Here is a 17,239-nt window from a genome sequence, read left to right as displayed (position 1 = left end):
TCAGATATCTCTATACTCTGCGTCCCACAGAGCCCTCTTCACTTGCTCAGAGAAAGCAGTCTACACTATCCCTGTGGTGTCCCCGGGTATGATGCAGCTAGCTCATCATAGAGTACTCCTACACACGCTTTGTGCTGGTGACAGCAGAGAACGTGGAAGAGCTTCTGGTGGCTGCAGACCAGCTTCTCGTCACTGGCATAGTAGGAGCGTGCTCTGACTTCCTAGAAGGCCAGCTGTCTCTGGAAAACTGTGTCGGCATCTGGAGGTTCGTGGACATCTACTGCTGCCCTGACCTGAGGCGCAAGTTCCATCTCTTCATCGTGTGCCACTTTGAGGAGATGTTGCACGTCTCACAGGAGTTTGTGGAGCTGTCCCTGCAGCAACTGGTGGACATCATCAAGAGGGATGATCTGAACGTGAAGAGCGAGGAGACGGTGTTCGAGGCCGTCCTCCGTTGGATCAACCACTCCCGTGAGGAGCGTAAAACACACATCCCTTTGCTGCTGCCCAAGGTAACTAATTGTATTACTGTGCATTACATTAAAACAACACTAGGTTCCCTAGTACAGTGGTTCTCAAACATTTGGGTCCAAACTGTTCCCTAGCAACAGAAACCGTCTACAACCGATGTCTAAGTTGTACCCGCTGTCTGCTTGTCTCTTCCCAGGTTCGCATGGGCTTGATGAGGCCTGACTACTTGCTGAACAACGTCCAGAACAACCCTGTGGTGAGGGACAGCCACGACTGCAGGCCCCTCATCCTCAGCGTCCTGAACCCCCCTGGCTCCGACAGGCTCCCAAACCCCCTGATGCGTCCACGCCTGCCCCAGGAGGTCCTATTGGCCATCGGAGGCTGGGGTGGCGGCATCCTGACCATGGAGGCTTACGATATCCGAGCCGGTGGATGGATGGACGTGAGCGCTGAGGTGGAGAGTCCCCGGGCCTACCACGGCACCGCTTATCTCCACGGTCTGGTCTACTGCGTCGGTGGCTTGGACAGCGTAGAGGCTCTCAACAGTGTGCGCAGGTTCAACCCCGTCACTCGCAGCTGGCTGCAGGCGGCTCCCATGCACTCATGCCGCTGTGAGGTCAGCGCGGTCGCGTTGGGCGGCTGTATCTACGCCATGGGAGGGAAAGACGGACACGTGGTACTGAACACCGCTGAGCGCTACGAGCCTGAAACCAACCAGTGGACAGTGATCTCACCCATGCTGGAGCACAGGAGCCACGCCGGGGCAGCAGCCCTCCAGGGCAAGGTGGGTGGAACTGAGGAACACACGGTGATAGATGAACACAAGGAACGTTAGATCAGAAATCATAAATGTCTTTATTGCCAAGTAAGCTTGCACATACAAAAGATGTGTCTGGGTCCTTTGGTGCATCAACATTAACAGACAATTAAAGTAGAATAAAATCAAATGGAATATATAAACTAAATTAGAATATTCTTTCTTATTACAGGTTTACATCTGTGGTGGCTTCAACAGGGGGGAGCGTCTGTTCACAGCTGAGTGCTACAGCCCAGACACCAACCAGTGGACTCTGATCGCCCCCATGAGCAGCAGGCGTAGCGTAGTGGGAGTCGCTGCGTACGGAGGACAAGTCTATGTGGTAGGTGCACACAGAGACAAATGCTTTATACTCAATATTTTTATAGATATGTATCATTTGACTTTCAATGCTTCTGTGATGCCCTCATTTCCCTAAATGGATTAATACAGTGTCTGCCTGCCTTAACCACACACTAAAACATTCCTCTCATGTGTCCTGTCCGCCTGATTGCTTTTACCAAACGGTTCGTGTTTCCGCATTCCCGTTTTGCGCTCTGATTGGCCACGCACGTTTCTGGTCATGTGACATGTGCGCCCAATCGTGTGATGGCAAGTTATTTCGACGGTTAAGCTTAGGCGCTCTTTTGAAGTTGGTTAAGGTTAGAGTTTGTCTTAGAGCATGGCGATAGAACGCCAGCCCTGATTCCAAACTCTAACCTTAACCGTCTGCGAAAGAGTCAACTAAGCTTAACCAGTGATAAACTAGGCGTTAGGTCGTTTGCAGGCTGTTCGACGCGGAAATGGGCTAAGACACTGCTCGTCGCGCGATTGGGCGCACATGTCACATGACCAGAAACGTGCATGGCCAATCAGAGCGCAAAACGGGAACGCGGAAACACGAACCGTTTGGTAAAAGCATAGACGCGTCCTGTCCTCAGGTGGGAGGGTGGGACGGTAGAAACGTCCTGCGTAGCGCGGAGGCCTACAGCCCCTTGACTGACTCCTGGAGTGCCCTGCCCGCCATGCTCACCCCCCGCAGCAGCTTTGGCATCGCGGTGCTGGATGACCTGCTCTTCGTGGTCGGAGGCTCCAATGGCTTCTGCGTCATCTCCAACGTGGAGCGCTACGACCAGAGCAGCGACAGGTGGACTGTAGCCGAGGACATGAAGACCCAGCGCGGATACCTAAGCTGCTGCATAATGCATGGCCTGCCATTTTACATGAGCCAGTACGCCGCTCCCCGTGGAGGAGGAGGAGGAGGAGGAGGAGGAGGAAGAGGAGGAGGATGAGGAGGAGGAGGAAGAGGAGGAGGAGGAAGAGGAGGAGGAGGAGGAGGAGGAGGAAGAGGAGGAGGAGGGGATCCATCTAAGAACCTTAAACATTTATTAGACCAAGAGAAATCCTAAGAAATTAATAAATTACTATCAGCCAAAGGTGGTGCATTTCTTTCTTCTAGTAATTCAGACAATATCGGTTTTTAGTTTGTGTAATGTAATGTAATATCTGTTTTTAGTTTGTGTAATGTAATGTAATATCTGTTTTTAGTTTGTGTAATGTAATGTAATATCTGTTTTTATTTTGTGTAATTTAACACTATGATCGCCGTGGACGAGTTTACACGTCATTCCTAGCCATACTCATTCTGCCGAAGACGCCGTAACTCGTCTTTGATGTCAATATTTCTAAAATCTGTCATCGAAATCATATTTCCTTTCCGGAGCCCTGAGACACACTGCAAAGCTCCACTCAACTCTCTAGCGGTTCAAGAGCGCCATCTAGTGGCCGATCGGCAGATCGCCAGCCGGAAATTAACCTTTGAACCGGTAGTGCTCATCCATATGTGGTCCGGGCACGCGCTATCATTAGAGAGACTCCGTATTGACACAGTGAACATCGATCGGTGCAAATAACTCGAAAAAACAACATGATTTGGACGTATATACTATTATACAACCTGGAAATGGATCGGGCATTTCTCCATCCCATAATAGAAAATAGCGTTATATTCTAACGTCTTCTATACTAACTGATCTGATGAACATATGACCCACACTAGATGAATCATCTAACGCTGCCCAAACTTCTAGAACCACGTCCAGTTGAAATTTTTTATCTCGCACAGATTCCTACCAAACTGTATTTGATCATCAATATAATGCATTTAGGGCTATAAATCACGTTCTGAAGAAAGCTGCAGAAAACGATAAAAACATACTTATACTTTAGACCATATTTTAGTATGAATATGTGAATGAAAAGGTTTAACGTTGCTACACCCTGAACAATACATATAGGACATTGAATGGGCCATAATAATGGCAATTTAGCAATAGAATTTAAAAAGTTATAGCCCTGCAAAGAAGGGGAACTTCTCCATAGACAAATAGAGCTGGCGAGGGATGGTAAATTATGAATTTAACCCATGGCGATTAAAGTGTTAATGTAATATCTGTTTTTAGTTTGTGTAATGTAATGTAATATCTGTTTTTAGTTTGTGTAATGTAATGTAATATCTGTTTTTAGTTTGTGTAATGCACATAATATGGGAACGTTTATCCATATGCTAGCCCGGCATAGTTCTGACAGCTGTCACTTGTGCTACTGCAAAATAAATGACACTATTCCGATGATTACTACAATATAATATATATATATATTAGAGCTGGGCCGTTAACGGCGTTAACGTGCTGCGTTAACGCTATACTAGTATCGCGCGATAATATAATTAACGCATTTTTTTTTTTTTTACATTTTTTTTTTTTTTACATTTTCTTTTTTTTTTACCTTTATTTACCCAGGGTAGGTTCGCTGAGCACAGATGCTCTTTTTCAGGAACGCCCTGCTTCACATTCACACAGTTCCATTCACACCTGGGAGCTGCCCAGTACAACCACAGTTGACACCATTGGCCACTGAGCAACTCCACTGGAGCAGTTGATTCAAGCCATGTCACATAGTTCAAGTTTGAAATGATTCTTTCTGTTTTGCTCCTGAGAGTGTGCTAGATACTGTACTGTACTGGTAATATTATTTATTTGTGTTAACTTCTGAATAAAACAACTTATTAAACACAAGTACATCTTATTGAACATTATTTTGATATTTCATTACCAATTATCATAGCAAAACAGCTTTTTCAAACAGTCTGTAATGCATTTTGGAAACGGGAGATGGGCTCATGGTGTAATGGGCCACCTGGCCTGAGAAACATAAGGAACACACATATTTTGAATGCCTTCGGCAGGTTTTTTTTTTTTTTTTTTTTTAGCCATTTTAATCTAGATTAATCTAGATTAAATCCAGGATTGCAGATAGATTAATCTAGATTAAAAAAAATTATCTATGCCCACCTCTAATATATATATATATAAATAATAACTGTATTTTACTAGTACCTTACTACTATGTACTATGTTACTATCCGTATACTACTACCTACCATGCTAATATGTCTATTATACTATATGCACTCAGGGTGTAACACTCAAGTTCAACACTATTTGACGAACAATGCCACTGACCAGGGCCGGACTGGGGAAATAATTCATACCGGGAGATATAGCGCGAAATATAGCCCCAATCAGGCCACTTTTTAAGCGGGGGGTCTGGGGGTCCCCCACCAGGAAATTTTTTGTTACAAAGACTTAATTTCTTGCATTCTGGTGAATTTTAGTGCATGTGAATCACAAACTAATGAGCCAACAATTCCTTAGTACAATGTACTGTTATGAACCTCAAATAAAACTGTTGTGGCACTAGCAATGCTACTCTCTCCACCTTCAAAAAGAAAAAAGCAAGAGCACAACATATTTTTCGATTTACTATTATAATACAGTTAACCACTCTCTCCACCTATTCAAACAGAGCAAGAGCACAATACCTATTCACTTTACTGATGCACTACCCATCAACAGTTAAAATAGCCCTTTACACAAACATTAAATAACAAACCTTTCATTACAATACTATAATAACAGTAGCCACTGCCAGAATAGTGACACATGTATCGCGTGTGGTGAGCACACGCATGCATGCACAACGAAGACAGAAGATTGCGTTGTCTCAATCATTTTAACTATAAAATGAGCTCAAAGTATGAGCTCACTGACTGAAATTTCCAACAAAAAGCATCAATTGTCAAATAATATTGATCACATTAACTAGACTAGATGTTTTTGAGGAAATTAGAAAGGGAACAAAAACTTAACCATTGTGTCTGATCAGATTCTTATTTTTTTGATAACTTTGCAGTGATTATGTTTGTAGCCAATATATGTGGCAAAGGTGTGTAATCTTTGAATTATCTTTGAATTATTTTGACTTTCTCTTTCATAAATTGTTTATTCAACTTCAGCCCCAATCATAACCACCACATATTGTTTTTTGTAATGTCAGATTTAACAACTCCTTTCAGAAAAGTGAGAGTATTTCATTTTTAATCTGAAGTTGAATAAAATATTTATGGAAAAGAAAGTGGGAAATTATTTCAACATATAATCTTTTTATGGTGTTTTTTCAATTTAGTCCCCTAATATGGTAAGAGTATAACACTTTAGTTTTCAGACACAAGGTGTTATGTACCAGGAGCCTGATCACTCCTGTGTCACTGTGCATGCAGGCCTGATCACTCCTGTGTCACGGGGCATGCAGGTGAGGGCTGCCAATTAGCTAATTGCTGCTGATTGGTTACCTGCTGGCAGCTTTAAAACCAGCCCTGGTAACACACATGCAGTGTCTGTGGTTAGAGGAGTGTGGGTTAAACAGAAAGCTATCACGGTCTTCTATTCTTGTACTTTAGTTTACACCAGTAATTCCTTGATAGAGTAGCTTTTTGAGTTTGAGCACGGGGTTTTGGTGTTGGTTTACATATAGGTTGCGGGCCTTTGAGCCAGGGTCGTAACAGTTGGGCGCTCGTCCGGGATATTTACCCCTAGAAATTTGTTTGGTGTTTTTTTTTGTGTTACATGGGGTGTCATGGTGCTATGGTTTGGGTGGTGTTCGTTACATATCGTGTAACGTGGGGGCTTGAGCCGTTTCATCAAACAGGTGAGTATGCCTTATTTGTTTGTAATTTGATGTGACTACTTATGCTGTTAAAATATATAGTTTAGTGGGCACCACATGTAGATAGGGACATTATTTTCTGGTTGTTGGTTAGCTTCCTGTGCACCACATACTCCTGGGGCAGTCAGGGAAGTGATTAGCACCATCTACTTGTCTGGTACCATACCATGTACTGGACGGGTGGATGGTCAAATATGATCTTTGGCTGGTAGCAGGTGTGGTTGAAGATGGTTAGGTCTACAGGGCATTAGCTTAAGGGTAGGTAGATTAGGGGGCCAGAAAACACAGGTAGTGTGGTAGGGCCTGATTTAGTGTTTCTTAGGGTAGACATGTGGTGGGCCGGTTTTGACTGTAGTTTAGATGTAGAAGCGTAAGTAGTCATATCAGGTTAGAAGGCGCACCTGTTTGAGTTTGTTTGCTGTATTTGTTTTGTTTGTTTTGAGTGTTTGGTTAGCATACCTGTTAGCACCTGACCTCCTGCGTGTATGACACGTCTATTTATTTCAGGGTGGTTGTTTTTTATTTAATTTTTTTGCAAATTAGAAAGGTGCGCTCAGTAGAGCACACATTTCCACCGCGTCCCTTTATGGTTATTAGTATTGGCATTAGCATTCTTTATGGTTCTTCAGTGGTTCTTCAGTGGTTCTGTAGTATGTCTTCAGTGGTTCTTTAGTGGTTCTTCGTGGTTCTTCATGGTTCTTCAGTGTTTCTTTAGTGGCTCTTTGGTGGTTCTTTAGGTAGATTGTGTGTGTGCTAGGGTGCTTTTGGCAGTTTTTTTTGGTGACTCTAAGGTGGGCAGGGTGTGGCGCTGCTGCAGTAAAGATGGCTTCCATCAAGGACTTTGTTGATCACCCGTCTCATGACATGTTGGAGAGGTTTTCCAAGGAGCAACTTCTAGAACTTGCTGTACACTACAGGGTAGAGCTTACTGCAGGTGAGAAACGTTTGAAGCCAACTGCCTTAAGTGCATTAAGGGTGTTACTCATTAGAGAGCAGGTGCTTGTGGTGAGGGTGGAGGAGCCTCCTTTGTCTGACGTGTCTCCGTTATTATCTGGTGCAGAGGGTGAGTGGAGGCTTAGAGAGTTAGAGTTTAAGGAGAAACAGCTACAGCAAGAGGAGAGGAGAATGTTGCTGGAGCACGAGCGTGCGCAGAAGGAGCGTGAGCATGAGCGTGAGCTTAAGGAGAGACAGCTACAACAAGTGCGTTACTTGAAGGACTTAGAGCACGAGCGTGCGCAGAAGGAGCTTGATTATAAGCATGCTGCCTTGCGGGCGGGTGCTCTGCATTCAGAGTCGCGTTTCGGTTTTGATGTCGGCAAAAATATTAGGATGGTGCCTCCGTTTGTTGAAAAGGATGTGGAAAAGTATTTTCCCCTTTTTGAACGGGTGGCAACCACGTTGAAGTGGCCTGATACGGCCTGGACGCTGCTGCTGCAGTGTGTTCTCCTTGGTAAGGCTCAAGAAGCCTATACTGCTCTGTCCCTTGAACAAAGTGCTGACTATGAGCTGGTTAAAGCTTCCATATTGAGGGCTTATGAGTTAGTCCCCGAGGCCTATCGTCAGCGTTTTAGAGCCTATCGCAGGTCGGAAGGACAGTCTTATGTTGAATTTGGAAGAGAGAAGGAGAACCTGTTTGACAGGTGGTGCACTTCTCAGAAAGCAGAGTCAAGAGAGCAGCTTAGACAGTTGATTCTCCTAGAGGAATTTAAAAGATGTGTTCCTGATACCGTTTCCACTCATCTAAACGAGCGTAGGGTATCGAAGATAGGCGACGCCGCTGTCTTCGCTGATGAGTTTGTGTTGACACACAAGTCCGTGTTTTTGGAGGACTACCGTGTTGAGTCCAGGGATAGGCATCCTGTTCAGGGGGGCCGTTTCCCAAAACCTGTGTCTGCTGGTCAGTTAACTTCACCTCCTAGGCGGGGTGGTTCTGCTGGTGCATTCCCAGAAGGGATTATCTGTTTCTACTGTAAAGAACCTGGTCATATCGTTGCTGGGTGCCCGGTGCTTGAGCAGAAAAATGTCAGAGCGGTGGCTCTGGTAGAAACCATATGCAGAACTCCTATGCCAACGTTAGATGGTGATGGGGAAAGTATCGAACGTGTGGACAAAGAGCTCGAGGGTTCCTCAAGGTTTATGATGGATGGATTTGTTTCCCTGACTAATGCACTAGAGTCCAAACAGGCTATAACAATTTGGAGAGATACCGGTGCTTTTCAGTCCCTCATTCTGTAGGGGGTTTTGCCGTTTTCAGAAAACTCTTCTTTGCATTCCGGTGTCGTTGTTCGGGGCTTTGGGGGTGGATTTGTGGATGCACCTTTGCATGAGGTCACGCTAAATTCTCCCTTAGTATCAGGCAATGTTGTTGTGGGGGTATGTTCTCACATTCCCATACGGGGGGTGTCCTTCATTCTAGGGAATGATTTGGCTGGTGACAAAGCTACTCCAGTTGTAACTCCCATTCCTGTGGTTTCTGAGGTCCCTAATGAGCTGGCACAGAAACATCCAGGAGTGTTCCCTGTGTGTGCTGTGACACGGGAAATGTCAAAGGACAAAAGTGATGTTGTTGATACTTCGACTTGGGACATTACACTTAGTGACACATTCTTTGTTGAATTGAAAAGTGTACCTGTTGAGAAATTTGGAAAGCACACTGTGGATGTACCTCTGCATAATGATTCTCTTGATTGTGCCTTTGTGTTAGGCCCGGTGGTGAAACCAGAGTTGACATGCGTGCCGGAGAAGCATGTGGCAGGAGATGATATGGCAGCGCAGTGTCTCAAGGTCTTCCCAGCCTGTACGGTGGCTGAGGCCACGAACGAATTGGAGGATGAGTGTGGGAAGGATGCTATGAGAGGTGCTGTTGATTCATGTGACACCGTTCTAGTTGGAGAGGCTACTAAGCCTGACTTAGGCTGCCAGCCTTCCCACAGTAGCTCTATTGTCCCTAATGTTTCACTTGTGGGCAGGGATGGTCCCAGTATGTCAGTTGATGATTCTGACATTGATCCACATGTCCACACTGATTCTCTGCCATGCACTAGGTGTGATGGTCAACCTAGTTACCTGTGTCCTGTGGAGCAGGAGCCGCCTTCGCGACCTGGTCTGTTGAGTGGCAGCCATTTTGATTTTTATCAGGACAATGTTATTTTGGGTGACGCCATTTTAGATGATGTTCCAGACGTTTTTGTGACTGACGTACTGCCATGTTCCAGGGACGGTGGGGCTGTACCTGAGGCGGTACATCCTACTCTGGATGTTCACGGTTTGCAGTATCCTGAACTGCCAGTGCCAGGTGGGATGGATATGGGCGCGGTGGTGGTATCAGTGATCTATGGTTTTTGTTTTTCTGTGTTCTGTTCTGTTGAGCGCAGTGAGATTAGTTCTCAGATTGATTTTGGTTTGCAGTCTATTTTTGACAGGTCGGTATCGGTGGAGGGGCCTGTTGAAAGGGAGCATACAACATGGTTGGTGGTCGTGTTCGACAGGGGCCGGCCCGTTATTGCTGTTGTGGTAGTGGCCCTGACAACTAATGGGTCACAGTTGTTTTTTTGTTTTTGTTTATGGGTTGTTGTGTAGTGGTTGCCTCTGGGGCAACCAGTTTGGTGGGGGAGGTGTTATGTACCAGGAGCCTGATCACTCCTGTGTCACTGTGCATGCAGGCCTGATCACTCCTGTATCACGGGGCATGCAGGTGAGGGCTGCCAATTAGCTAATTGCTGCTGATTGGTTACCTGCTGGCAGCTTTAAAACCAGCCCTGGTAACACACATGCAGTGTCTGTGGTTAGAGGAGTGTGGGTTAAACAGATAGCTATCACGGTCTTCTATTCTTGTACTTTAGTTTACACCTGTAATTCCTTGATAGAGTAGCTTTTTGAGTTTGAGCACGGGGTTTTGGTGTTGGTTTACATATAGGTTGCGGGCCTTTGAGCCAGGGTCGTAACACAAGGGTTAAATTATTTATTTGTTTCTTGGCAGATTTAACATTGGGCTTTTGACAGGGGAGATGATGCATTGCATGGTAACGTTAGCTAGCTAACATCCACATGTTTATTTTTATCACTGACTAACCTGCTGGTTCCTTGAGCTTGGTGCAAGAAAACATTTGATAAATGTTGCCGGATTTAGCAGCATCTCCTGTAAGGGCCTTTCTTTTTCTTTGTTTTATCCCTCTCTCCTCCACCCTTTCTCTTTCTTCCACTGTCCATCTTGACATCAACGTTAATTGACTTTCGCTCTACTGTATCTCTCCCGAGTCCCTCACTACCTGGCTCATTGCCTGGCTGTTATTCTGCATCTGAGTGCCATCTGCCATTCCATTCGCCGCCTCCACTGTCAATCAATTGTATCGCCTGGTCCCGCCTCCACCAATCACAAGCGGCAGCACGGCTCCATTGTGTGTGTGTGATCCGCGTGAGGGAGAGAGAGTCAGATAGTTCTCCAACTCTGTCGCAGACAGTGAAATCCTGGTTGTTCCCCACCCACCTAGCTTATCTAACTATCGCGCCGCGCCGCCGCCACAACTAGAAACAATGGCCTGGCAAAAAAAATTTAAAATTATATAAAAAAAAATTATAAATTTCTTTTTTTAGATTTTTTTTTATTTCTTTTTATCTGTGCAGGCCAGGCCACCGGGAAAACTCCCGGTGCTCCCGATGGCCAGTCCGGGCCTGCCACTGACCATAAGCTGCCAGAGATGCACATCTCCAGCTGTCCAGAAAACCACACATTTTTTTTTTTTTTTTTTATTGGTCTTTTTCCCCCTCCATTTTCCTCCGATTTTCTCCCATCCCAATGTTAGTCGTATGCCAATTCCCAGTCCCTTCCTGGTCGCTGCGCACTTACCAGGGGCGTTTTTAGGGTTAGAAAACATTGGGGGCTTCAGCCCGGGGGGTGGAGGGGGGTGGTCCTTTTTTTTTTTTTTTTTTTTTTAAACACAGAAATATGCAATTTTAGAGTAATTAGAGATGAATACTGAATAACTAGAATCATTAGAGGTTCTCAAAGTGAGGTCCAGGTCCATGAGAGGGATCTGGGCAGTCCCCATAGAAAATTCAAAGTTAACAGGACCAAATCATCAGTTTCTTATTTATTTATTTATTTAGCCAGATAAAACATTGATCTGGTCCAAGAAGCCCCAACAGGAGTACAATATATATATATATATATATATATATATATATATATATATATATATATATATATATATATATATATATATATATATATATATATATATATATACTGTACATACATACACATATACACCAATAACAAAATAAAAACACAGTTAAGAATCATACACATAAGCAAATAAACAAACAAACAAACATATGCACAGCCTATGTACAAAATAAATAAACAGTTCATCTCTAGTCTTTACAGTTTTCTTCAATTGCATAAACACTCAAATCAAAAGTATTACACAATTATCAAAACCTTACACTCAAGGAGCAAAATATAGGCCCAGATTTGCACCCCTACAATGTCAGCCTCACTTTTTGCAAAACAATACACACAGTGATTTGCAAAACACACGTTTCATATGACTTAATTCTGTTTGAACCAGTTACACACACTGCTGTGCTTAACCTAAAACACATTTAGCAATTCTACTTCTCAGTGATTAGAGTACTGTAAGTGAAGTATGCAGAGAATGTGCAAATATACAATAAATTCACCAAACACTACACAAGACCAATGCTGTAGACTGATGAAAATATAATTTATTTATCTACATATACCCAAATCAATGATGCAGACTGACGAAAAAAATAAAATTTTCTCTCCATATACCCAAATCAATGATGCAGACTGATGAAAATATAAATGTTCTCTCCATATAACCAAATCAGTCAACATTTCAACATGGAGAATCACAACAATACATGTCCCAGTTTTCATGCTACTATGTGCATAACACTGTAAGCTCAGCAAATATCAGACAAACATAAAATTGAGTGTATATATATATATATATATATATATATATATATATATATATATATATATATATATATATATATATATATATATATATATATATATATATATATATATATATATATATATATATATATACTGTACATACATACACATATACACCAATAACAAAATAAAAACACAGTTAAGAATCATACACATAAGCAAATAAACAAACAAACAAACATATGCACAGCCTATGTACAAAATAAATAAACAGTTCATCTCTAGTCTTTACAGTTTTCTTCAATTGCATAAACACTCAAATCAAAAGTATTACACAATTATCAAAACCTTACACTCAAGGAGCAAAATATAGGCCCAGATTTGCACCCCTACAATGTCAGCCTCACTTTTTGCAAAACAATACACACAGTGATTTGCAAAACACTAAACACACTTGCATTACATTAGACACAGAATGTCAAATTATCACACATGCACAAACACACCATTGCTTAATTGTAGATACACAATCAGGTTTAAGCACTATAAAAATGCAGCAGGTGAGTTCACCTGTCTTCAACCAAAATGGAAAGAGAGTGAAGTACTGTACACAGAGAACGTGAAAATATACAATACATTCACCAAACACTACACAAGACAACCAATGATGCAGACTGATGAAAATATACATTTTCTCCCATTTTCCCAAATCAGTCAACATGTCAACATGGAGAATCACAACAAAAGATTATCTTGCCAGATCCAGCTAGGCAAAGAGATAATGTCTAGTATTTTCTGTTTACATTTTTTCAAAAAAAAATTGTGTTACTGTAATTTTAACCTGTACTGGATACAGTATTTTATGTTTGTCTGATATTTGCTGAGCTTACAGTGTTATGCACATAGTAGCATGAAAACTGGGACATGTATTGTTGTGATTCTCCATGTTGAAATGTTGACTGATTTGGTTATATGGAGAGAACATTTATATTTTCATCAGTCTGCATCATTGATTTGGGTATATGGAGAGAAAATTTTATTTTTTTCGTCAGTCTGCATCATTGATTTGGGTATATGTAGATAAATAAATTATATTTTCATCAGTCTACAGCATTGGTCTTGTGTAGTGTTTGGTGAATTTATTGTATATTTGCACATTCTCTGCATACTTCACTTACAGTACTCTAATCACTGAGAAGTAGAATTGCTAAATGTGTTTTAGGTTAAGCACAGCAGTGTGTGTAACTGGTTCAAACAGAATTAAGTCATATGAAACGTGTGTTTCATATGGTAAAAAAATTCGTGTATGGTTTATGACAAGTGTTTAATTTAGCAAAGGATCTGAGGTGTTCTCTGATAATTGTGTGTGTGGTTGTGCTAATTGTGTGTTTTGAAACACCGGGCCCCGTTTTCAAAATCATGCTTAGGCAATCGAAAAAAAACTATTGTGTGTTTCATTATATACATATGTTTCAGTCTTCTCATTAAAAAAAGATTAGATTTTTGGGTCTTTTCATGCCTTTGGTCCGCTTTGCATTCACATCTCAAATGAACCGCAGCAGGGTTCACTTGCAAGAGTGAATGAGCTTTCACACCACCCCAAACCAACCGGACTATCCGAGGTTCGATTAAAGCTTATTATAGGACACTGGACATGGGTATGGATGGCTCCAGGTGCTGCTGCGTTAAAGTGCACATCTTCAATATCTGTACTATTTAAAAGCACAGTGCAGGACACACTCAAAGGTTATCGCACCTCAGAGATGGCAGTGGACATGTATGACAGGACAAAGGCCATATGTAATGGCCTTTGGATTGAGGAACATACTACCAGCCAAAGGAGGAAGCAGAAAAGGATGGACGAGTATGTAGTTGAGTCATCTTGTGGCACAAGCTCAGACCTCAGCTCAGGAGATCAGTTGGATAACAACTTATGAGAGGCATACAGGCATGTTATCCAGCCTCAGACCAGTTTCTCTCAGTGGAATTGCTGCAAACCCTCGCCACACATTACAATATCCAACTATTGCCAGAGGAGATCACAGTTGCAAAGTGTTTCCTGGTCAGGACAGGCAGAGATGCAGTCCCTACTATCCAAAGTGTCTTTTCCCTCCTGGATGATAATAATAATAATAATAATAATAATAATAATAATAATAATAATAATAATAATAATAATAATAATAATAATAATAATAATAATAATAATAATAATAATAATAATAATGATAATGATAATGATAATGATAATAATAATAATAATAATAATAATAATAATGCATTTGATTTATAAGGCGCCTTTCAGGACACTAAAAAAAAAGTCCACAAATCGGTGAATGAAAGAATTATAGGATCAAATGAAAACTACTTACTAAAAATTTTTAAAAGTACTAAAAACCAACAAAAAATACCAAACACTAACAAACATTCAGCACAGACAATGGGGATGCTGACATTTTTTTTTTTAGATCCGGGGCTAGGAGAAAAACATCCGGGGCTAAAGCCCCGGAAGCCCAGGGCTAACGACGCCACTGGCACTTACCCCCCACAGTCAGATCATCTGGGAGAGTGGAGGCTACCACGTGCTTCCTCCGACACACGTCCAACCAATCACTGCTTCTTTTCACCTGGCAGCGCGGATTCTCATCGAGAGGGCGTAGCGTGTGGGAGGACCACACTATCCCCCTCAAGTCCTATCCGCGCTTAGCAGGCGCCCCGACCGAACTGTAGGAGTCGCTGTTTACAACGACCCGGACCCACCCCGCCAGCTTCTCCCACCCTCTAATACAGCCAATTGTATTAGTGCAGACGGCCAGCCAAGCTGGTGACAACCCCGGAGCTGTGAGCTGGATTCGAACAGGCGAATCCAGCTCACAGCTCCGGGGTTGGTGACGAACGCAATCTCCGCTCGGCCACCTAACCGCCTAACCACACACTTTTCTGATAGTGAGGTGCCTGGATACTCAGTCATTTAACACTTTAATCGCCATGGGTTAAATTCATAATTTACCATCCCTCGCCAGCTCTATTTGTCTATGGAGAAGTTCCCCTTCTTTGCAGGGCTATAACTTTTTAAATTCTATTGCTACATTGCCATTATTATGGCCCATTCAATGTCCTATATGTATTGTTCAGGGTGTAGCAACGTTAAACTTTTTCATTCACATATTCATACTAAAATATGGTCTAAAGTATAAGTATGTTTTTATCGTTTTCTGCAGCTTTCTTCAGAACGTGATTTATAGCCCTAAATGCATTATATTGATGATGAAATACAGTTTGGTAGCGATCGGCGCAAGATGAAAAATTTCAACTGGACGTACTTCTAGAATGATCTACGTATGATCTGATGATGACCGGATGGGCGGGGGATCGCCATCTGGTGCCGATCGGCCACCAGATGGCGCTCTCGAACCGTTAGACAGTTGAGTGGAGCTCACCAGTACATCTCAGGGCTCCAGAAAGGAAATATGATTTCGATGACAGATTTTTGAAATATTGACATCAAAGACGAGTTACGGCGTCTTCGGCAGAATGAGCATGGCTAGGAATGACGTCTTAACTCGTCCCCGGCAATCATAGTGTTAAAATGTATGCGAAAGTTTCGTTTTCACTTCTAATTTGAAGATAAGGATCTATAGAACAATTTTGGCTTGAGTGTCAAGGAACCAGTTGAATTTAATAAAAATGTATCCAAAATGGCCACAATCGAAATCATGAATTATTTAAAAACGTCTTAATGTTCACACAATTGCTGTGTAATATAATTTTGTATAACTGGAGTTCAAATATTGATGTTTTGAATATTCTGGTATGGCAAAAATCAAAGATGGCTGCAATTTCTGTATTTATTTCGAATTACGCTTCATAACTTTTATTCTATTGAACCTAGAATGGTGATGTTGGTGCCTGTACCTATGTTTTCATGAATGAGTAATTGAATAAACATAAAATAAACATGATTGGAGCATATCTTATATGATATTTCACACAATGAGACAATAAATATGTGGAGAACTAGAGTTAGATATGAGAACTGTAAACAACAAACTGTAAAGAGCAAACGATGATTGTGAAGAACGTCCTCATCACAAGAAAGGATCTGCATCTCAGCACCAATGTCAACGCCATGCCAAAGACCTGGGCCCTATTCCCCTTACCTGGCTAACTGAGTTAGCCAGATAATGTTCAGCATAGCTTGACTTAAGCCAGACATTTCCGTTCCCCGACGTCGGATTTTCTAAGTCACTATGGCAACAGATCGAAAAGTTTGAACCTGCTCCAGAGCAGGTTTAGTTGAGTTAGCTGGATATAAGCTGGCCACTCCCTCGGAACAAAATGGCAGCTCCCTTCCTCAGAGATTGATTGATTGATTGATTGGAAACTGTATTAACAGATTGCAGAATGGGGTACAATACAGTACGGCTCAATACACACAATTGTTAAGGGGATGCAGACCCAGAGAAAGACTTTCGTCTTGTTTACATCAGGGTCCCCCATTTTCAATTCATAATGACATTTATGACATACAGATAATACAGATATATCATGACATTTATGACATACATGACATACAGATATACAGTACTGTTACATTTGTGACATACAAGATATGCAAATATACAGTACTGTTAAACAGAGATCCTAACAGAAAATATATATACGAGGGGGAGGAAACTGTACATTGGGAGGGGGTGTTTGGACATTTTGTGAGGTTTTGCCCGCTGCTCACTACCTTTTCTCTGTTTCTTTAAGCCTATACTGTTTATTTCCCTTCTATACTGTTTATTTTCCCTTCTCACTCACTCTCTCTAGCCCCCACCCTCTCGTTCCTTACCCTTAGTGGCCACACCTGTTCGATATTCTATTATCTCTCGCACCTGTGGTGGCAGGCTAATTAGTCCCCCTGTGGGCTTTAAATACCAGGGCGCTTCCCCTCGTTTTGGCGTGGGGTCGTGTTGTATACTTGCCGAGTC

At 42.3% G+C, this 17,239-nt stretch overlaps 1 protein-coding gene across 1 annotated transcript; it reads left to right on the top strand.

The window, feature by feature from the left end:
* Window positions 1–874: 874 nt before the first annotated feature.
* On the top strand, window positions 875–7,154 carry LOC311223416 (kelch-like protein 10; the record flags this gene model as incomplete). Its single annotated transcript, XM_084308204.1, has 3 exons — window positions 875–1,147; window positions 2,311–2,421; window positions 7,134–7,154. The coding sequence occupies 3 exons, from the start codon at window positions 875–877 to the stop codon at window positions 7,152–7,154; spliced, it is 405 nt and encodes a 134-aa protein (XP_084164330.1).
* Between the last annotated feature and the right edge of the window lie 10,085 nt (window positions 7,155–17,239).

The sequence above is a fragment of the Notolepis coatsorum genome (genome assembly GCF_963971535.1).
Source record: "Notolepis coatsorum genome assembly, chromosome: 2".
NCBI lineage: Eukaryota > Metazoa > Chordata > Actinopteri > Aulopiformes > Paralepididae > Notolepis > Notolepis coatsorum.
This window is presented reverse-complemented; position numbering and strand designations above follow the sequence as displayed.